The sequence below is a fragment of the Camelus dromedarius genome, chromosome 2, assembly GCF_036321535.1.
Source record: "Camelus dromedarius isolate mCamDro1 chromosome 2, mCamDro1.pat, whole genome shotgun sequence".
NCBI classification, from domain to species: Eukaryota; Metazoa; Chordata; class Mammalia; order Artiodactyla; family Camelidae; genus Camelus; species Camelus dromedarius.
Genome location: NC_087437.1, coordinates 115,047,155 through 115,064,746, shown reverse-complemented (window position 1 = coordinate 115,064,746; position 17,592 = coordinate 115,047,155). Strand labels below are relative to the sequence as shown.

At 44.8% G+C, this 17,592-nt stretch overlaps 1 protein-coding gene across 2 annotated transcripts in view; it reads left to right on the top strand.

Annotated features, from left to right (window-relative positions):
* Positions 1–16,802, top strand: part of HLCS (holocarboxylase synthetase) — a 173,428-nt gene extending 156,626 nt beyond the window's left edge. For both annotated transcript variants that reach the window (XM_064475818.1, XM_064475813.1), the window contains exons 7-11: positions 2,943–3,010; positions 4,467–4,627; positions 9,575–9,689; positions 11,872–12,085; positions 13,606–16,802. In XM_064475818.1, coding sequence (XP_064331888.1) covers positions 2,943–3,010; positions 4,467–4,627; positions 9,575–9,689; positions 11,872–12,085; positions 13,606–13,777 — 730 coding nt within the window. In that variant the 3' untranslated portion in view covers positions 13,778–16,802. The remainder of the gene's footprint in view (positions 1–2,942; positions 3,011–4,466; positions 4,628–9,574; positions 9,690–11,871; positions 12,086–13,605) is intronic.
* Positions 16,803–17,592: the final 790 nt, after the last annotated feature.

Below are 17,592 nucleotides of genomic sequence, written 5' to 3'. Positions count from 1 at the left end.
AAGTATTTGCAAATATTATACTTAAAGATTAAAACCATGCTTCTTTCCCCAGAATTTTTCAAAATAATTTAAAAATGAAAAGGAAGCAGTTATCTTAAAGAAATTTTTTTAAAAAATAAAGAAAATAAAAAATATCCTATACCTACAATTACTGTTTTGTCGAATCTCCCTTTTCTATGAATTTTACATAGTGGGGATGAAAGTGTATGTAATTTTTATATCCTGCTTTTTAAATATGACATTCTATTGTAAGCATTTCTTGCAACACAGTCTTCATAACTATCATATTTAATGACTACAAATTAACCTCATGTACCACATCACATAACCATTCCCCTGCTGAACTCTTTGGTTATTTCCAAATTTTCTCTATTATAGTACTGTAGTGAATGTTGACAGTTTCCTTAGGTTCGAATCTCCAAAGTGGATTGACTGGGTCTGAATTTAAACTTGGGTCCATTCAGAATTTAACTTGCACTGGTCTGTGTAGGTTAATTTTAATTATTGAAACTTGATTCCAATGACCACATGAACTTCGGGATGTTCTGGTTGGCAAAGCACCCAGTAGATACTCTGATGTCCTTTGTAACAAGGTGGTCAGGACACCGTCCTGTTTGCAAAATGAGCCTTTGGGGCTCCGGATGTTTCAGACTGAAGGGAAGTGTTCAAAAACAGAGCACTTTCCTTGGGTGCCCCGTCGGCACACAGTGCAGCATGCACGCGGCTGCCGCTCACAGAAACCTTTTATTAAACAGCCTTTGCCAACAATGAAAAAAACCCAGAGGCAGGGAGGTAGTTATGTAGCCCCCTCCTTTTTTATCTTTTCCTCCTTTTGTGAGAACATTGTCAACTCTGGATGGAAATGCATTTATGGTGTCTCTGCTGAAGCAACCTAGCGATTTCATTTTCAGAGATGTAAAATTTACATTTTGCAAAAGTTCGTAAATGCTTCTTTGTTGACCGTGAGCCATGTGGTTTGGCCCCTAGAGTTATCTCAGATAGCACAAATAAATCTGGCGGTCCCCACTTGTCTCACACTAAACATTCCCTCCTTCCCCCGTTGTCTCCCTCCTCGCAGAATTTCCTCTTGGCCTTCAGCAGCACAGACTCAGTCCTCTCTCATCAATATGCCCTGTTAACTGCTGCCAAACCTCCAGCACTTTAGTGCATATGTTCCCTTCATCATTTCTCTTTGTTCTAGAAGTCTGCATTCGGTTTCTGAACCTCCCTGCCTCCCCTCGCCTAATTCCACTATCATTATCACTGGCTATAGACATGACCGTCTACTGTCTACCCTCAATTGCCTGCTGTGGAGAGAGCCTTCAAAATCTGCTCAAAATGTTCTAAGTCATCCCCTGCTTCCCATAGAAAAGTCGGTCCCCCGCCCCAGAGCCTGCGGCCTTAGGAGCCCAGTTGAAGGGTCGCTGGGTCTCCCTGGTGATCAGAGGCTCCTAGATGACAATGTTACCTCCCTTCAAGGACAAAGATGCCTTCTTAGGATTTTCTGCTGGTCCCACGCAAGAAAAGGACGCTTTATTCTTGGAGCCCGACAGCGTATAGGCACAGTCGATCTCAATGGGTTATTCATGGTGTCCAAGAGAAATACCTCTGGAGCTGTATTTCATGTGAGATGGAAGTGGGCTTGGCACACAGACAGTGGGCTGCCTGCTCCCGGGAATGCCCTGTGCCTGTCAGACCAGCCCAGCCCCTGCCCGAGGTGGCCAGGCTCTTCTGAGCAAGCAAGGGGGTCTTCTGGCTCCTCCTAACCGGGCCTGTGCCCTGTGAGACTGCCAGCCAGTGTGCACGGACAGGCGCTGTGTGTAGTTTCGGGGTTTAAGTATTTTTCTTTTCTTACCGTTTGTTAAGTTCCATCCGGTTGCCTGAGTCGGGAGGCGAGGATTAAGAACTATCACAGTGTGGTCTTTCCCCTCGGCACCCGGTGCTGTGGGACCCTGGAATCTATTCTTAGAAACTTGGCTCGTACAAAATACCATGTCTCTGTCCTCCCTGCCCTTGCCACTTCCCTCCCCTAAAAATGTGTCTCAAAGAAGCCCCAGCAGCTGCACTGATGGTGTGCAAACCTGATTTTTGCTTTGTTTAGTAAATCCTACTGTGAACGATGCCTGCTCAGTACCTGGTCAGCAACTCCTGGGAATGCAGAGGAAAAGCTTCCTGACATGGAGTGAAATATGTAGAAAGGAGCTGGACGGAAATTCTCAGCTCAGAGTGAGGGTTTTTTTTTTTTCCCTTTTGTGGAAAAAAAAAGTTAATTTTGACTTGTTTGGTAGAGATACAGTACACTTTTCTACCTGTTCCCTAAAGGGAAGTTTGTATTCTTTTAAATAAAACCATTTTAAAAGCAGAACCCAAACCTAAAAGGATCCAGGGTTCTCCTGAGTTCTCAGAAGGTGTAGATTTATTTACTATAGTTAAAACATAATTAGTTCTCAGGGGATAGTGTGTCTTTTAAACGGCTTTATGGCCACCATATTAGTTTTCTGAATAATCAGAAACTTCTGTTATGATTATGTTCTCGTGTTCGGACAGAAACACACTGTAAGTAGAAACAAATGTCAGGAATTGCTAATTGTCACTTCAAGAAGGGACACCACTTCAGAAGGGGGAGAAAGGATTTGATAGGAAATTGCAAAGAAGTGGAATCTGACAGTGTCTTAAATAAACTGAGTAACAGCTCAGGCAGTTACGTGTGTCCACCCCCGCCCATCTTTTTTGGCATTAAGTGGCGTTTTCTTCATCCCTCTTCTGCCATTCTCACTACAGAGGCTGGGCCTGGGGCCAGGATCCCTCGAAACCCGGAAGGTGGCCCTTCCCTACTGCCACACGCACAAATGAGTGCAAATGGTGTCCCCCACTGTGCCTGAGCTGTAGGTTCTCACGTCGTGTCCCTGTTCTGGCTGACCAATCTTTCCCACCGTTTGCAGGTTGATGTTTGAGATGCCGCAGGAAATGGGTTTAATAGCCATCGCAGCCCGCCAGACACAGGGCAAAGGTCAGTCATCTTTTGTTACTCTTTCTGTTGTTTTGGTTTTGTAAAATCTGTGACTCTCTGTGGCCAGAGAACCGACTGATTGCGTGTGCTGATTATTGAAATGACTTGCATTAGAAGTTGTTTGTTTTCACACACCCCTAAAACAGAGGGGGTGGGGAGGGAAATTGATACGATTGAACCATAGTAGAATTAAAGCATTCTCTCAAACTGAGATGCTTGTGAGTGACTTGACATCTGCTTGTGATGGGGTGTGTGAGTGTGTGAGTGTGTGTGTGTGTGTGTGTGTGAGTGAGAGATGGTTTTAATGTTCAGTTACTTGTATCTTGTAAATTCCTCTTTCTGACACATCCTGTGCATTACAGTGTGAATAATGACTATGTTATAGGGACATTTATTTTCCTGAATTTTCTCTGTGAGGTCCCTACTGTGTCTGTAGCGAGTGTCACATGGAGGGGTCTTTCGTCTGCCAGCCCCCACCCCAGATGGCACTGGAATTTACATGGAGTGGGCACTTGATTGCAAAGTGCTGCCCAGAGCTTCCACCACCTGCTGATCCTCAGAGGCAAGAAACCACATCCTCCCAGAATCCATTTGGGGTCCAGCCGCAAGCAGATTCCTTGCTTGGCCCCTGCCCCTCCCCACCCACAGCTGGCATCAGGCCGACCCAAGCTTTTAACTCTGAAGCAACGAAATAAGAAATCCACTGTTTTCCACTTCTTTCTCGTGAGCATGTCTCTTGAACATAACTCAAAGAGAGAAAAAAATTCATTTTACTCAAGGCTGTGGTGCTCAATGTGGTAGTTAAAAAGGCATAGAAGAAGTTTGATTATTCCTCTCGTTTTGATTATTTTATTTTCCTGACTTCTATTTTAAGAAATAATTCAGAGAGTTAATATCAGGGATCATTTAAAAAATTCAGCCTCTTTTTTTAAGTGATAATGAGATATAGTTCACATGCCATACAGTACCCATCCCCCCACTTAAAGTGTTCAACACTGTGATTTTTAATATAGTCACAGGGTTGTGGGAACATCACAATAGGGATCATCTTTAAAAAGTGGCTTTCAGGACCTTTCCTGGACCAGTATAGATTGGGTCCTATGTCCCCACTGTCTCTCTTCCGCCTGCATTGCCATGTGGCGAGAATTAAACTAAGAGTGATGTTGGGACACTGTAAGACTTTGAATCATCAAAATATAAATGATAGGCTCACAGAGGCAGAACATTATGCTAATTATTGGAAACTTGTTCGGCAACAGAGTCCAGATTTTAAAGAGCTTCTCTGTTGCTGAGTTAACCCCACAATATCCAAGCACCTTCAGCAGTGCCGGTTTATTCTAGTGGGACTGTCTGTCGTGTGTGGCTCTGAGTCTTCAGCACATTTTCTGGCATCACGTGCGTCTGAGTCTGTTCATTGGGCAGAGTGGCTGGTTTCCTGATGGGGCTTGTGTTCCAGGGCGGGGAAGAAATGTGTGGCTGAGCCCCAAGGGATGTGCTCTTTCTACCCTGCTTGTCTCCATCCCACTGAGATCCCATCTGGGACAGAGGATTCCATTTGTCCAGCATCTGATGTCCCTGGCTGTTGTGGAGGCGGTCAGGTCCATTCCTGAGTATCAGGTAGGTGCGGTTCCTCAGCGTTACACCCCCCAACCCTGCAAGCACATCTCAGTTCAATTTGTTTGTCGTCTGTGTCTGAAGGCTGGCTGCTCACAGAGCCCCAGCCTGCTCCTTGCAAAGGAGCAGCAGAGTGATCCTGGGGTTTTCAAAGCTGCTTCAGGCCTGCTGGAACGTGTTTCCCAGAATTCCTTTTCTGTCCTGTTGTCACATTTCTCAAACATCCTAGTTCCATGCCTCTTTTTTCTCTTCTCTTTTGACTGAAGCACATTGGACTGGATGGGGCCATATATGTGCTGTGTTTTCTGGTGAAAAGGCTTATTTATAGACCTAAACAAACCTCCTCATTTCCTACCTTCATTTGCCACAGTCTGTGCTCAGCAAAGCTATCCTTTGTCTACAGCTGCCCTTGTGCCATGTGCATGTTCGTTTGGGGCCGTCTGCCCCCAGCTGTACGGACAGATGTGCCTGTTTCATCAGGACTTTCGAATGCTTTGGTGTCAGTTATTAAAAAGACAAGGAAAAGAGAGCAGTTAACACAGTCAAGAAGCCTTTCTCCCGTTCCCTGGGCTCCACTTACTGACTCCCCCTCCTCCTTTTTCCTGGAAGAATTTCGCATGAATGTAAGAAAGAGGTTCCTCCCCAGCCTCCCTCCCACCTACATGTGAAGCTAAAAACAATGATTGTATTAATTCCTGAAACAAGATTTTAAGATCATGACTTTCAAAGGGGGCCTGTCTTGGGGATTTCAAGGAAGAAGCAGTCCTTCCACTGCCCCTAAGCTCCTCCGACGTGGCCAGGTCTTCACAGTCGCAGAATGCAGGACTAGGGTACGTGTTTCGTATTACGTCAAGTCACTGGCACGCACACCGAAACGTGACATTTATCCCCGGGTTCTCAGCATCCTTGCTGTGTCTGATGGGCTTGGTCTCATCAGACTGTCAACAACCTTCACAGGTCCAGCTTGCAGTCCCTGAACTGGACGTCTCACCCTGCACCAAGCATTTGAGAAGTTAAAATTTTGTTCTGGGGGAAAATATTTTTAACTGTAGCAATAGGTTCATTAGTCTTAGGAAAATATATTACAAATTAAAATTAAATTAGTTTGTTTGGCTTGATTTTGACCATGCAGCCTCACTTGTTGGCTTAGGGAGCATTCTGTGAGTGCCTGCCGTGTGCAAGGCTCCACAGGTGCAGGGCAGCTGGCTAGGGAGGTGGGATGCTTGTCCTCCACGGTGAACCTGGGCACATGTGTCCCCCATTCTCCTTAAGAAGCTCCCACCAAAGTTCCTGTCCCATTTCTGCCATCATCCAGCTCAGTCTCATCTGTATGGTTTTTGGATTGGATTTATTCTTATTTTATTTCATTTTCAGTTTTATTGATATCATTGACATGCTACTGTGTATAAGTTAAAGGCATACAGTTAGCTTACACAGTACAACTATAGGATGGTTGAAATAGGCCCCTGTTGCCTAGGGTTGGCCTTTTCTTACGTCCTTCCCAACTTGTCCCCAGCCAGATGTCATCTTCAGCACACACACTGTGCCCGGCCTTCCTGGATCAGAGGCAGCATCGGTGGAATGCTCGCCATTCCTTCTGGAACCCTCTCTGGGCTGCCTGCTCTTCCTCCTGCTGTCTCTTCTGCCCTTGAGGTCCCGCTGGGCTCCTCCCACCCATACATCCCCGTTCCTGCTCTCTTCTCTGTACCTCCAAGTCCCATTCGCCCTCGGAGGCCCAGCTCCAGTGCTGCTCCTGGAACCTTCTAGCTATGGACTCTCCCTCCTCCGACACCCTATGGCACTTTAAACACCTGGGCCACTTTCGTGGTCCCTCCCAGGGACTGCTTGGAAGCAGGGTTATTTGTACTCCAGTTCTATCTCCTACAAATTCACCAGCTCTCTGAATGCAGGATTAGTTTTGTTTTGGTCCCCAAAGAGCCTAGCGCCGTGCTTTCTACATGGAAAGCCCATAGCAGCTGTTTGAATAAAAGATTGAGACAGTGAGAAACAAGCAGTTAGACTTTCTCTTCGTCTTGGAATAGATGTCCTTGTTTACCTGCGTGAGAACCCAACATTTCATAAGTTCAGGTCTAGTTTCATAACTCGACCTGAAAATGTGAAGTGAAACAGGAGCCCAAGAGCAGAGACTGTGCAAAAGTAAGCGACTGCCCCCGTGATGGGGGCGCTGTTCCCGAGCTTCCGCAGGGACGGTGCAGGCCGCGGTAGGATGTGGGCCGGCGAGAGAGGACAAAGAAGGGGTCTCGGGAGAGCGACCAGGACCAAAGTTTCCAAGTTACAGATTTTTCTAGACCAGCTTTTCTCACTCTCAGCACTATTCACATTTGAGCCCCTACATCTTGGTTGCAGGGCCATCCTGTGCATTACAGGCTGCAGACCAGTACTGGTGGCCTCTCCCCACTGGATACCAGTAGGATTCCTTCAAGCTGTGACAGCCTGAATCATCTCCCAATATTGCCACGTGTCCCCGGGAGGGCAGACTCCCCACCCCCACTCCCCCACTGAGAACCCTATTTTTTTTTTAACATTTTTTATTGATTTATAATCATTTTACAATGTGTCAAATTCCAGTGTTCAGCACAATTTTTCAGTCATTCATGGACATATACACACTCATTGTCACATTTTTTTCTCTGTGAGTTATCATAACATTTTGTGTATATTTCCCTGTGCTATACAGTGTAATCTTGTTTATCTATTCTACAATTTTGAAATCCCAGTCTATCCCTTCCCACCCTCCACCCCCCGGTAACCTCAAGTCTGTATTCTCTGTCTGTGAGTCTATTTCTGTCCTGTATTTACGCTTTGTTTTTGTTTGTTTGTTTTTGTTTTTTTTTAGATTCCACATATGAGCGATCTCATATGGTATTTTTCTTTCTCTTGAGAACCCTATTTTTTTTTAACTTTTTTTTTTTTTTTACTCTTTTTTTGGGAGGGGGGATCATTAGGTTTGTTTGTTTGTTTGTTTGTAGGAGGTTCTGGGGATCGAACCCAGGACCCTGTGCATGCTAAGCATGTGCTCTACCACTTGAGCTACCCCTCTTTGCCCCAGAACCCCATTCTAACCAGAGAAGAAGTAGGAGGCTCCCTATCCTAGGACAGATGCGCTTCTAAAGGACAGGAGCACATTCTGCGTGGCCGAGGTGAGGAGAAGGCCTGCTGGGGGGAGAGGAGGGGGTTGCCTGGAAGCAGCAGGTGGCAGAACAGGGTGTTAAGCACCTGGGGACTTGGCATCAGAAAGCCCAACTCTGCCACTTGCAAGAGGTGCAGCCTTAGGCAAGCCAGGCAGTCTGTAAGCTTCAGTTCCTTCCTTTGTTAAATAGAGATGACGCTGGTTCCAACACTTGGTTTGGTCGAAGTGCTGAGCTGGGGCTCGGCGCCCAGCCTGCCCCCAGTGAAGGAGGAGCCAGCCCTGTGGGGCTGAGAGGCCATTAGCTGCTCTCTGGTCTCTTGGTTTTATTTTGCTGAGTGTCTTTCCTTCAGCCTCACGTGTCCAGATGGGCTTCCTCTACCTACAGCATGGCGCCACCTGGCTCCCAGGCCCAGGCCCAGGTGAAGTGGGAGGAAAGGGGCAGGGCACAAGCACTGAAGGACTGACACAGCCATGGAGGGCAGGACACACTGGTTAGAACCAAGATGGCGGAAGATCTGACTTCCAGTAGACCTTGAGCCTCACAGCACATCCACTGGTGCCAGGACAGTCCCCAGGCTGACCAGAAAAGGTTAAAAAGTGTGTGGGGGGGCTGCATTTCCTGGAAATCCTCACTCCTTCCTCAAGGTAATTGGAGTGATCCTCCTGCACATTAGCATGTAAAATTACCCAGCCCATAAAACCTGACAACCCCGCGCCCCGTGGTCGCTCTCGCTCTGTCGTGCTCACCTTCTGAGACGGCCCGTACTCTGTCTATGGAGGGTGTATCTGCTTTTACTCTAAGCACCCCGCACCTCTCGGCTTCTCTCCTTCTCAGCTTTCTGAGATGGCCCACATTCTGCCGATGGAGTGTGTGTCTCTTAAGACATCTTCCCTTCTGAGTGAGACAGACTGCACTCTGTCTGTGGAGTGTATATCTCTCTAAATAAACATACTTTCACTTTACCATGCCTTACTCTTGAATTCTCTCCTGCGCAAGTCAAGAACCTATTCTCCCCCAAAACAGGAGTCCTGGCAGTTCTGGTGCTCACTGCGTCTCACCCAGTCTGTGTGCCCTAACTTCACAATTATGGCAAGAGGTGGGGGTCTGGTTGGCCCAGTTCAAGGCAGTGTCCATCCTTGGACCATTCCACTGAGACCAAGGCACAGGCAGGGTTGCCCAGGCCACAGCCTTCAGGAGGGAGAGGGAGTAGGCCATAGACAAATCCATTTCTGTCACCCAAGCTGACTTTTGGCAGTCCTTGGAGACTTCTCATAACTCAGTAAGATGAGTTCCTACTCTGTATCTGCATAGCATTCTATTCAACAGTCCTACTTGACTTTTACGTTGGTGGTTAATTCATAGCCAACTTTCTCTTGAGCATGAGCCCCTTAGGAGAAGACAGCCCTGAGACTACTACTCTCCCACTGCCCCCAGCCCCCAGCACACGACGGTACTCCGCAGTGATGGCTGCTGATACTGAGATAATGAACTTAATCCACAAGAGAGGCGTCTTCAGAAAGTGTTTCTGATAATGATGAACAGCAGCGGTGGGGGGTGGGGGAGGGCCCTGGGAGAGCTGAGTGTTTTCTTTAGGTCTCCTTCCCTCTCACCCCAAGAGGTACTTTCATACTGATTGTTCTAAGGAAGTGATTAGCTGTCTGAAAAAAGAGGAGAGGATGAGACCCCATGTTCCATTTATTTCAAGAGTATTCTGCTCATCTTTTATTTTAGCTGGATGACCTCTCCTGATCCCTTTGTGTCCTGTGACTACTTGATTAATATGCAGATTTCCCTTTAGGATATCAACTTACGAGTGAAATGGCCCAACGATATTTATTACAGTGACCTCATGAAGCTTGGTGGAGTTCTGGTTAACTCAACACTTATGGGAGAAACATTTTATATACTTATCGGTAAGTTTTTTAAAAGCCTTTCCCCCAGAATTTTTAAATTAATAAAAATAAAAATAGTTCGCACATGGCTACATTAGGGGGAGTGGATTATCATATGGGGTTACTTTTTCTTTGCATCTTGAGCTATGGAACAGAACATGTGTGCAAGACAGACCAGATTGGTAGAAAGCCCTTCAAAAGGGTTTAGCATTCCTGTCTTTGGCCATGGACACCACCCAAAGGGTAGCTCATCAAACAGACTTTTTCTTGTACTTCTCCACGCTCCTGCTTCTTGTAGAATTAGAAATGGTGAAAATAAACATTTAATATATTATTTGGTAATAAGAAAAGAAAGTTAATTTCAAGAATGGGTGTCCTGGCAATCTCTCTTCCATTCTTAATCTGACCTTCCCAGGCCATGGAAAAGTTGCCTCCTTTCTGACCTTCAGAAGACGCTCCAGGCTGGTGAAAGGGGAGTAAAGAATCCCCGTTTCACCCCAGCACATCCTTATCAGGCAAGGAGATGGATCCAGAAGCAGTTTCAGACGTTCTTAGGTCCCTGGTCACCCAAGCATCAGCTTCTCCCTGTTGCCCGCGGGAGCTTGATTGGTGTTCGAAAATCTGTAATGGACAGAAAACATGTGATTGCGTGTTGGAAGTGCCAGCCAAAGGATACAAGGCTTATGTCTCCAGCCCTGCTATCAATAGGCAGTATTATTCTGGGCAAGCTACTTCATACCCTCAAAGCTCTGTTTCCCTCCTGTAAGTGAGGAACTGGGCTGGATGCGGAGATTCATAAGGAGGGCCCACAGATATCAAGGAGGCCCAACGATGGCTTCAGGGAACCAAGGACTCCTATCAATGTGGGAGAGACGAAACATTTCCCTGTGGGGGAGAAGCCATAGCTTTTATTAAAGTCTTAAGGCCATGGGAGGTGGTCAGGAGACAAGGAGCATCTTTGGGGAAAGATTCAGAGTCACCAGCAGGGCTGCTATCTGGCCCCTGGGAAGACACAGTGGAAGCTGACAGTCGTCCGTGTCGCTATTTCCCCCAGGACTTTGGATTTTCTGAGTATACGGGAGATTTTTCAGCACTGCACACACCTAACTGAATGCTTTGTACAGCCACTGTGTATGTTGGATGGAAGAACGAACGAACAAGTGCAGAGTCTGCCCCTGCTCTATGGTTACTTGTTTTTTTCTCAGATGTAACTTACATTGTTTTGTATTATTAAAATACAGTAACCAGTATATTTTTTAAAAATAATAATAATCTGAGGTCAATCAGTCTTTCCCTTCACACTGAAAATGGCTCAGAACACTTACCAAAAAATACTGTTACTGTAAATGTCACTGTTCTACCTGAGGTGAGTATTTGGGGACTTTTTTCTCAGAGGCCCTGGGGAAACAACAGTCTTACCTCCTTGTTCTTGAAGTATTTCATTTCTTATTGAAGACCTCTTTGAGTTTGATTCAGGGCCGTGCTGAAAACTAAGGTTCAGCTTTTCTGAAGACTAACCTCTCCTGCAGAGGATGGTGGTGTTCAGTAACAGCTGAGATAAGCTGGTAACTCGCTCTTCCGAAGCCGTGGTTGAGGGGCCTGTAAAAGAGCCACTGAACATGATCTGGCCCTTTGCCAGCGGCGTAACCCTAGCACCAAAGACTTCCAAGGATCAAGTATTAAGAGATGTGTTTTAGGTTTATGCCATGGCCAAGGTCTGAAATCTCTGAATCCAGAGTTTACTCCTTAAGACCTGAATAAAATGCTTTATTTTCAAGCATGTGTTCTGTTGTTCAAGTAGAAAAAAGAAACAAGAGATTTTCTTTTATATCATGCTCAGCGCAGAGCTACAGTGCTTGGCTAGACCACCTGAGGAATCGTTTTAGAAGCAACTCTATTTTATCCCATTCGTAGCTTCTGCTTAATTGAATCAATGGTGGCTTGCTTTTTTCCCAGCTTATTTGCTCTCAGGGTGGGATGGTCCTGGGAAACAAGGATAATAAAGGAAGGGTGAAAAAGGAAGATGGGCTCAAAGACCTAAGTCACTCTCTAGGTGGCCAGAGAAGAGAAGCTTGGTGTGAGGACAAGGAAGCAGGAAGTCAACACAGTGAAAGCTGTAACTCTGTCCAGGTGTTTGAGAGAAATGTGCCATGCCTTCAGTAGGTTGAGCTGCTCATGTTTTCAATTGTTTGTTTTCGTCCAGGCTGTGGATTTAACGTGACTAATAGTAACCCTACCATATGCATCAACGATCTCATCACAGAATACAATAAGCAACACAGGGCAGGACTGAAGCCCCTCAGAGCTGATTATCTGATCGCCAGAACTGTGACCGTGCTGGAGAAACTGATGGACACGTTTCAGGACGAAGGGCCCAATGGCATTCTGCCTCTGTATTATAAATACTGGGTCCACAGGTCAGTGCTGGCTTGTCTTCATCCTTTTACAATTCCTTTTTTAAGTCAGTAGTTTAATACCTTAAAATGAGAAGTTAAGCACTGGTCTAGATAATTACTTTTTATTTTACTGACGGATAAACCTGGTAGATGCCACCTTGAGCAAGTTAGCATCGCCCAGCAACAGGGACAAACTGGCATCCCGTGCCTCCAGGTGGGGTGCGCTGGGAAAACACAACATCACTGGAGATTTTCCTCCCTGGCATGTTGAAGCTGAATCTAATTGTGAGGAAACAGGCAAGTCTAGATTGTGGAACATTCTAGATAACAATCGTTTTCCAAGTGAGATCCCCAGGGGGGCAGCAGCAGCCTGGCCTGGGAACTTGTTAGAAATGCAAATTAACAGCTCCCATCCTGGACTTCCTAAATCAGAGACTCTGAGGCTGGGGCCCCGCTTCCGTGTTTTAACAAAGGCTCCCGGGGATTCTCAGTTTGAGAAGTGTACCAGCCAGCCTCTGCTCCTCAATGTCAGTGTCTTAAAGACAAAGAGAAGGTGAGAGATTTTCTGAGACTGAAGAAGAGTAAAGAGGCATGACAGCTTAGTGCAACATGTGATTCATAATCGGGCCCTGGAAGGAAGGAAATAGTCACAAAGGATATTAATGGGACTTCTGAACACGGTCTATATATTAAATGATGTTATTGTATCAAGGTCAGATTTCTTGAGGGTGATGATGATATTCTGGTTTTGTAGGAGATTGTTCTTATTCTTTAGAGATAACATGCTGAAGTATTTAAGTACACAGTGTCATGATGCCTGCAGCTTATTTTTAAATATCAGCCAAAAACAAACAAACTGTGTACGTGTGTAAAGAGAGCAAATATGGAAAATGTTATCACTTGGTGTGATTTATAAGTGAAGGGGGAATATGAGATTCATTGTACTATTTCTCAACTTTGCTATAGGTTTGAAATTTTTCAAAATAAAAATTGGAGAGGTACAGACTCTATACTTTTACATCTTTTAACGAGGATATAAGGCAATAGATGCATTTGGAAAATATTTAAAAGAAGTAGAATTAGGTTGAGTTTAGTTTATAATTGATGCTACTCAACTTGATAAAAGTTTTCTTTTAACTCTGCCAAAAAGAGGCCAGTCTCAGCCAAAAATCCTAGAGGGTTGCACAGCGTTGTTTTGCTTTGTTTCCCCCCCTCCCCTGAGTGCTAGAGGGTGAGGAAGTAGGGCAAATATCGTCATCCCAGGGGATCAGAATTCGGAGTGCCATTGCTTATGAGAGAAGCAGTTACAACTAACTCCCTGTTGGACTTTGCATCGCCCTGGTTATTCTTGTAGCTATCATAACAATTCAGGCGGGACCCTGAAAGTCAGAGCTCAGACTCAGATGCATTTTAACTTTATCTGGCCCAGCCCCCTCCCCCACCGCCCCGCATCCCTTCGCATAGTGGATAATTACTTACCTAATTGTCTCAAGCCAATGTTACTCCATTTCCCGGTGACGGGGTCTGTTCCTCATTTTCAGTGCTCAGCAAGTCAGTCTGGGAAGCCCAGAGGGACCAAAGGTGTGGATAGTCGGCCTCGATGATTCCGGGTTCCTTCTGGTTCACCAGGAAAATGGCAAGGTGATGACTGTGCATCCTGATGGCAACTCCTTCGACATGCTGAGAAACCTCATCGTCCCCAAACAGCAGTAGTCCCCGCGCCTGCGCCAAGGCCTGGGGCCTCCCCAGGCCGCTGCTGAGACGGGCTGGGGCTGACACGTGTGCAGAACCACCACAGAAACATTCCCGTTTGATTTCTGCCACCTTTCCTAGCCCGTGGATCTGGAAAACTAATGCAGAGTTGCAGGCGATTTTTCTCTCCCTCTGATTAATCGGTTAATTCTTTAATTTTGTTCTGTCGCCATTTTATTTGGTGTTTGAAGATGTTTGGGTGGAGGGTTGACAAGTGAAGGTTTAGTTTAGGGAAAAGCCCTGCCATAGGTGTGACATAGTTCTCCCCTCTTGGACTTGGATGTATGTTAATTGCCCCCCCCCCCACCAAAAAGTTTTTACATGGAAACAGCAATGGCAATGGGATAATTCAAATGTTTTCCCAGTAGTGGAGATCTTTACCCCTAAACTGTGAAAAACAAATTAAAAAAAAAAAAAAGCTTTCGGGCCAGAGTTTGAGGTATGATAACACTGTTTACGAGCATCTAGGGAGGCATTTTCCAACAGGAGCACAGATTGGCACTTAGTCATCATTTTATTTTATGTTAATGAAGAAAAGAGCAGGTTGACCTCTAAGAGCTGTTCTCAGCGCGGTGGCTTGTGGCCCAACAACAGAGTCTGAGTGGCTCCAGAGATGCACCGAGTTGAGGCGGATGCAAGGACCTTGCAGAAGAAATCAGTTCATTACCTTGACATTAATTAATGAGCTTGCCTTTCGTAAGGTTTAAGTTTACTGGGTATTCTGAAGTGATGGGATCAAGTTCAAGATCCTTAAAGCGTTGATTAGGCACTTGCTTGGATGTGACGGGGGATGATTTGGCTCTAACAGCTGGAGATGATGTCTGGCTCTCATACTGCACGCAAAAGAGGATTTGGAGCTTTTAAGCCAGCTTCAGGCTCGCTTTGAAATGCAGAGCATTCCTGCAGGCCTGTGCAGGGCACAGAACATAGAAGTACATGGCATTTTTATTTGTAAGTCATTTTTTTTTTGCCCCCTTTTTCTTATATTGCCAAAAAAGAAAATGTTATTGATACTGAATACCATCGGTTAAGAGGACAGATGTGTGTGTTTGTGTGTGTGTGTGAAGCTTTAAAAGAAGATGTTCAAAATCTGATGCCCTAAGAGTCTCTGTGGAAGAACAAAAGAAAGGAAGCCTTTTGATATACATGTGCTGCTTCCAGATGTAGTCCATGCTTTCTCCATGAAACTCCTTTCTCTGTTGAACTTGAGAATCGTACATGTAGCTTTTCAGCCTAAAAAGGCCAATTTTTGTCCTCTTGTCTCTCTTCATGCCAATCCCAAATGAAATTAGTGGAAAGAAAACTTGATGAGGCTCTCAGCTTTGAACAGAATCCCCTTAGTGCACACCAGCACCCTCTGTCCAGCTTTCCCAAGTCAGGCTAACTCCAGAAACGTGTGGTTTTCAGTATAAAAATCTGTCTACCTTTAGCCAGGCACAGGCAGCCCCATAGGAAGGAAAAAAATAACATGTTTAGTTAAGTACACCAACCCAATATGTGTGTTTTGGAAATGTAACTTTAAAAGAACTTCAGAAGCAATTTTTGCAAATAAGGCTTCAATTAGAATTATTCTTCTTAAAAAAACAACCACGCTCTCCTAAATGCCCACGTCTAAATCTAAGTTTAAATAAAAGTCTGTATCACCCCAAAATTGCGAAATGGACTCACCCTGGAGAGGGCATCTGCAAAATATCATCCGGAAGAAAGATCTCAGGCTAATGCTGCAAGTTTCATTTCTTAAACTTTGTAATATAGGGCAAGTCATCTCTCAGAGCGGCCGTCATTACTTTTTGAATTTCTTTGGGGGGTTATTTAATGAAAAACATGCTCTGATTTGTTTTAAGCTGAAGTCCTATTCTAGACAGCCTGCTTTGGGTGGGGGGAAATGTTATCATTTAATTTCCTTTTGGTAAATTAAAACTAATGAAGTGTGGCCATGTCAAAGCAGATGGAGATGCTCCGGGCGTATCGCTTTGCCTCTGTGTTTTTAAGACTGTTCTTACTTGTGCCCACACCCAGTTGTCTTCAGGGAGACAAAGTAGACTTGGAGCAGATGCTGCATTTTTCATAAACCTGATTTTGCCTCAAATGAACCAAAGACTTTGGAAATTCTGCTTCGTATAGAACAGCTGAATAAAGGCATTTTACTTATATTTTTAGCATTAGGGAAACGTATCTACTTGCTACACTGCACTCATCAATTTGGGGTGTTAATGAACTGGCAATCTATGATCTCAAAGAGCTTTAAAGTCTTAATGGAAACGTTGCATTTTCTTCTTAATCTTTACAACACAGCACCTACACTCAGGATTGGTGTGTGCTTTTGGGATATTTGTATTGTGCCCCAGTTCAGAGGCTGTGCACTGAGCAACCATCAGGTTAAGTTAAAAGGCAAGACACCTTCCCCTCTGGGCTGGTCACAAATTTCAGGGGAACTCTTGAGAAGTGCCCCCTAAAATAGGACACAGCAATAGCTGGGCTTCCAGTGCCCCCCCCCCCAACCCTCCCAGCACTGGTCATACTGGTCATCCTAGCAGCACTTACAGTGTAGGAGCAAAGTCAGAAGGATTTGTGTCTGGTGGGGTTTGCTGCTGTGGCACGCTGCCTGCCGGATGTGGGAGCACAGGCCCAGACTGAGATTGCATGCAGCCTCCCACCCTCACCCCCCACCCCGCACACACACGGGAGCACTATGTGGTCACCCCTCACCCTAGGGTCCTGGAACCGGGAGAGAAGCCAGCCTCACCCAGCAGTTGCAGTACGCATAAGGGAGACGTTTTAGGCTCCCATTCTGTAGATGTGTTTGCTCTTCACTGGCAAAGAATGGAGAATTGTTATTCCTGGGTAATTACTATGCATATTTGAAATAAAAGAGTGTTAAACCTTTGCATTTTTAGCTTTTCAAAGTATCATCTCTGAAAAGTAATGACTTTAAACCTACGCCTATAAAAAGCAAGTCTACCAAAATAAAGTTTAAGACTTTCTATATAGTTTGGATTCACTGTTATTTTTTTTACCACCTTTTATTTGTAAAAATAAGCAACTACTTTTGGTTACAGTATTTTTTTATTCATATTTAAACATTTTAAAAATAAATAGTTTTACATAGTAAGGAATATTATTTATTTCTAAGTACTAAGCTTTTTTTTTGATGGATTTTTGACAGATGTATTATGTGTCATACAAAAGAGAGATCTTATTACTCCAAAGAATGGAAGTTAGCAAAACTCCAAAGTTTAAAACAAAAATCAACTGAGGTGAGAAATTAATATAATAATGTAAATTTTAAAATTTGGAAATAAATTGAATGTAACAACAAATTTAATAGAACAGATACTGTTCTTGTCAAATTATTCTTACTCTTTTGTGAAAACTGCTTGACTTTTGTCTTGACAGTGTTTCCCCAAGATTTTTACTTTATATTTCATACTTAAGTTTAGGGAGAGCTTGAATAATGCATCTTAGATAACCCAAAGGCTACGATTCACTACAATTTTAAGCTACTGCAATTTTATGGCATTTATTTGAAAATGCTCCTTTTATTCCATTTTATCTGTAGCAGCCCCCACAGTCTACCTTAACTGTCTTACGGTTACAAGCAGCTACACTTTGGGTAGACTTTATACAGGATCCACTGACAAGAGTAAGCCTCTCCCACCCGCAGGATCCAAGGCAGGAAGGCATGGCCCATAGGACTTAAAAGGACCAAAGGGGTGGGGGTGAGGCAGCCGATTTGCTCAGAGCAGCCCTTCACACCCTGTTCACTTCTCTACAAA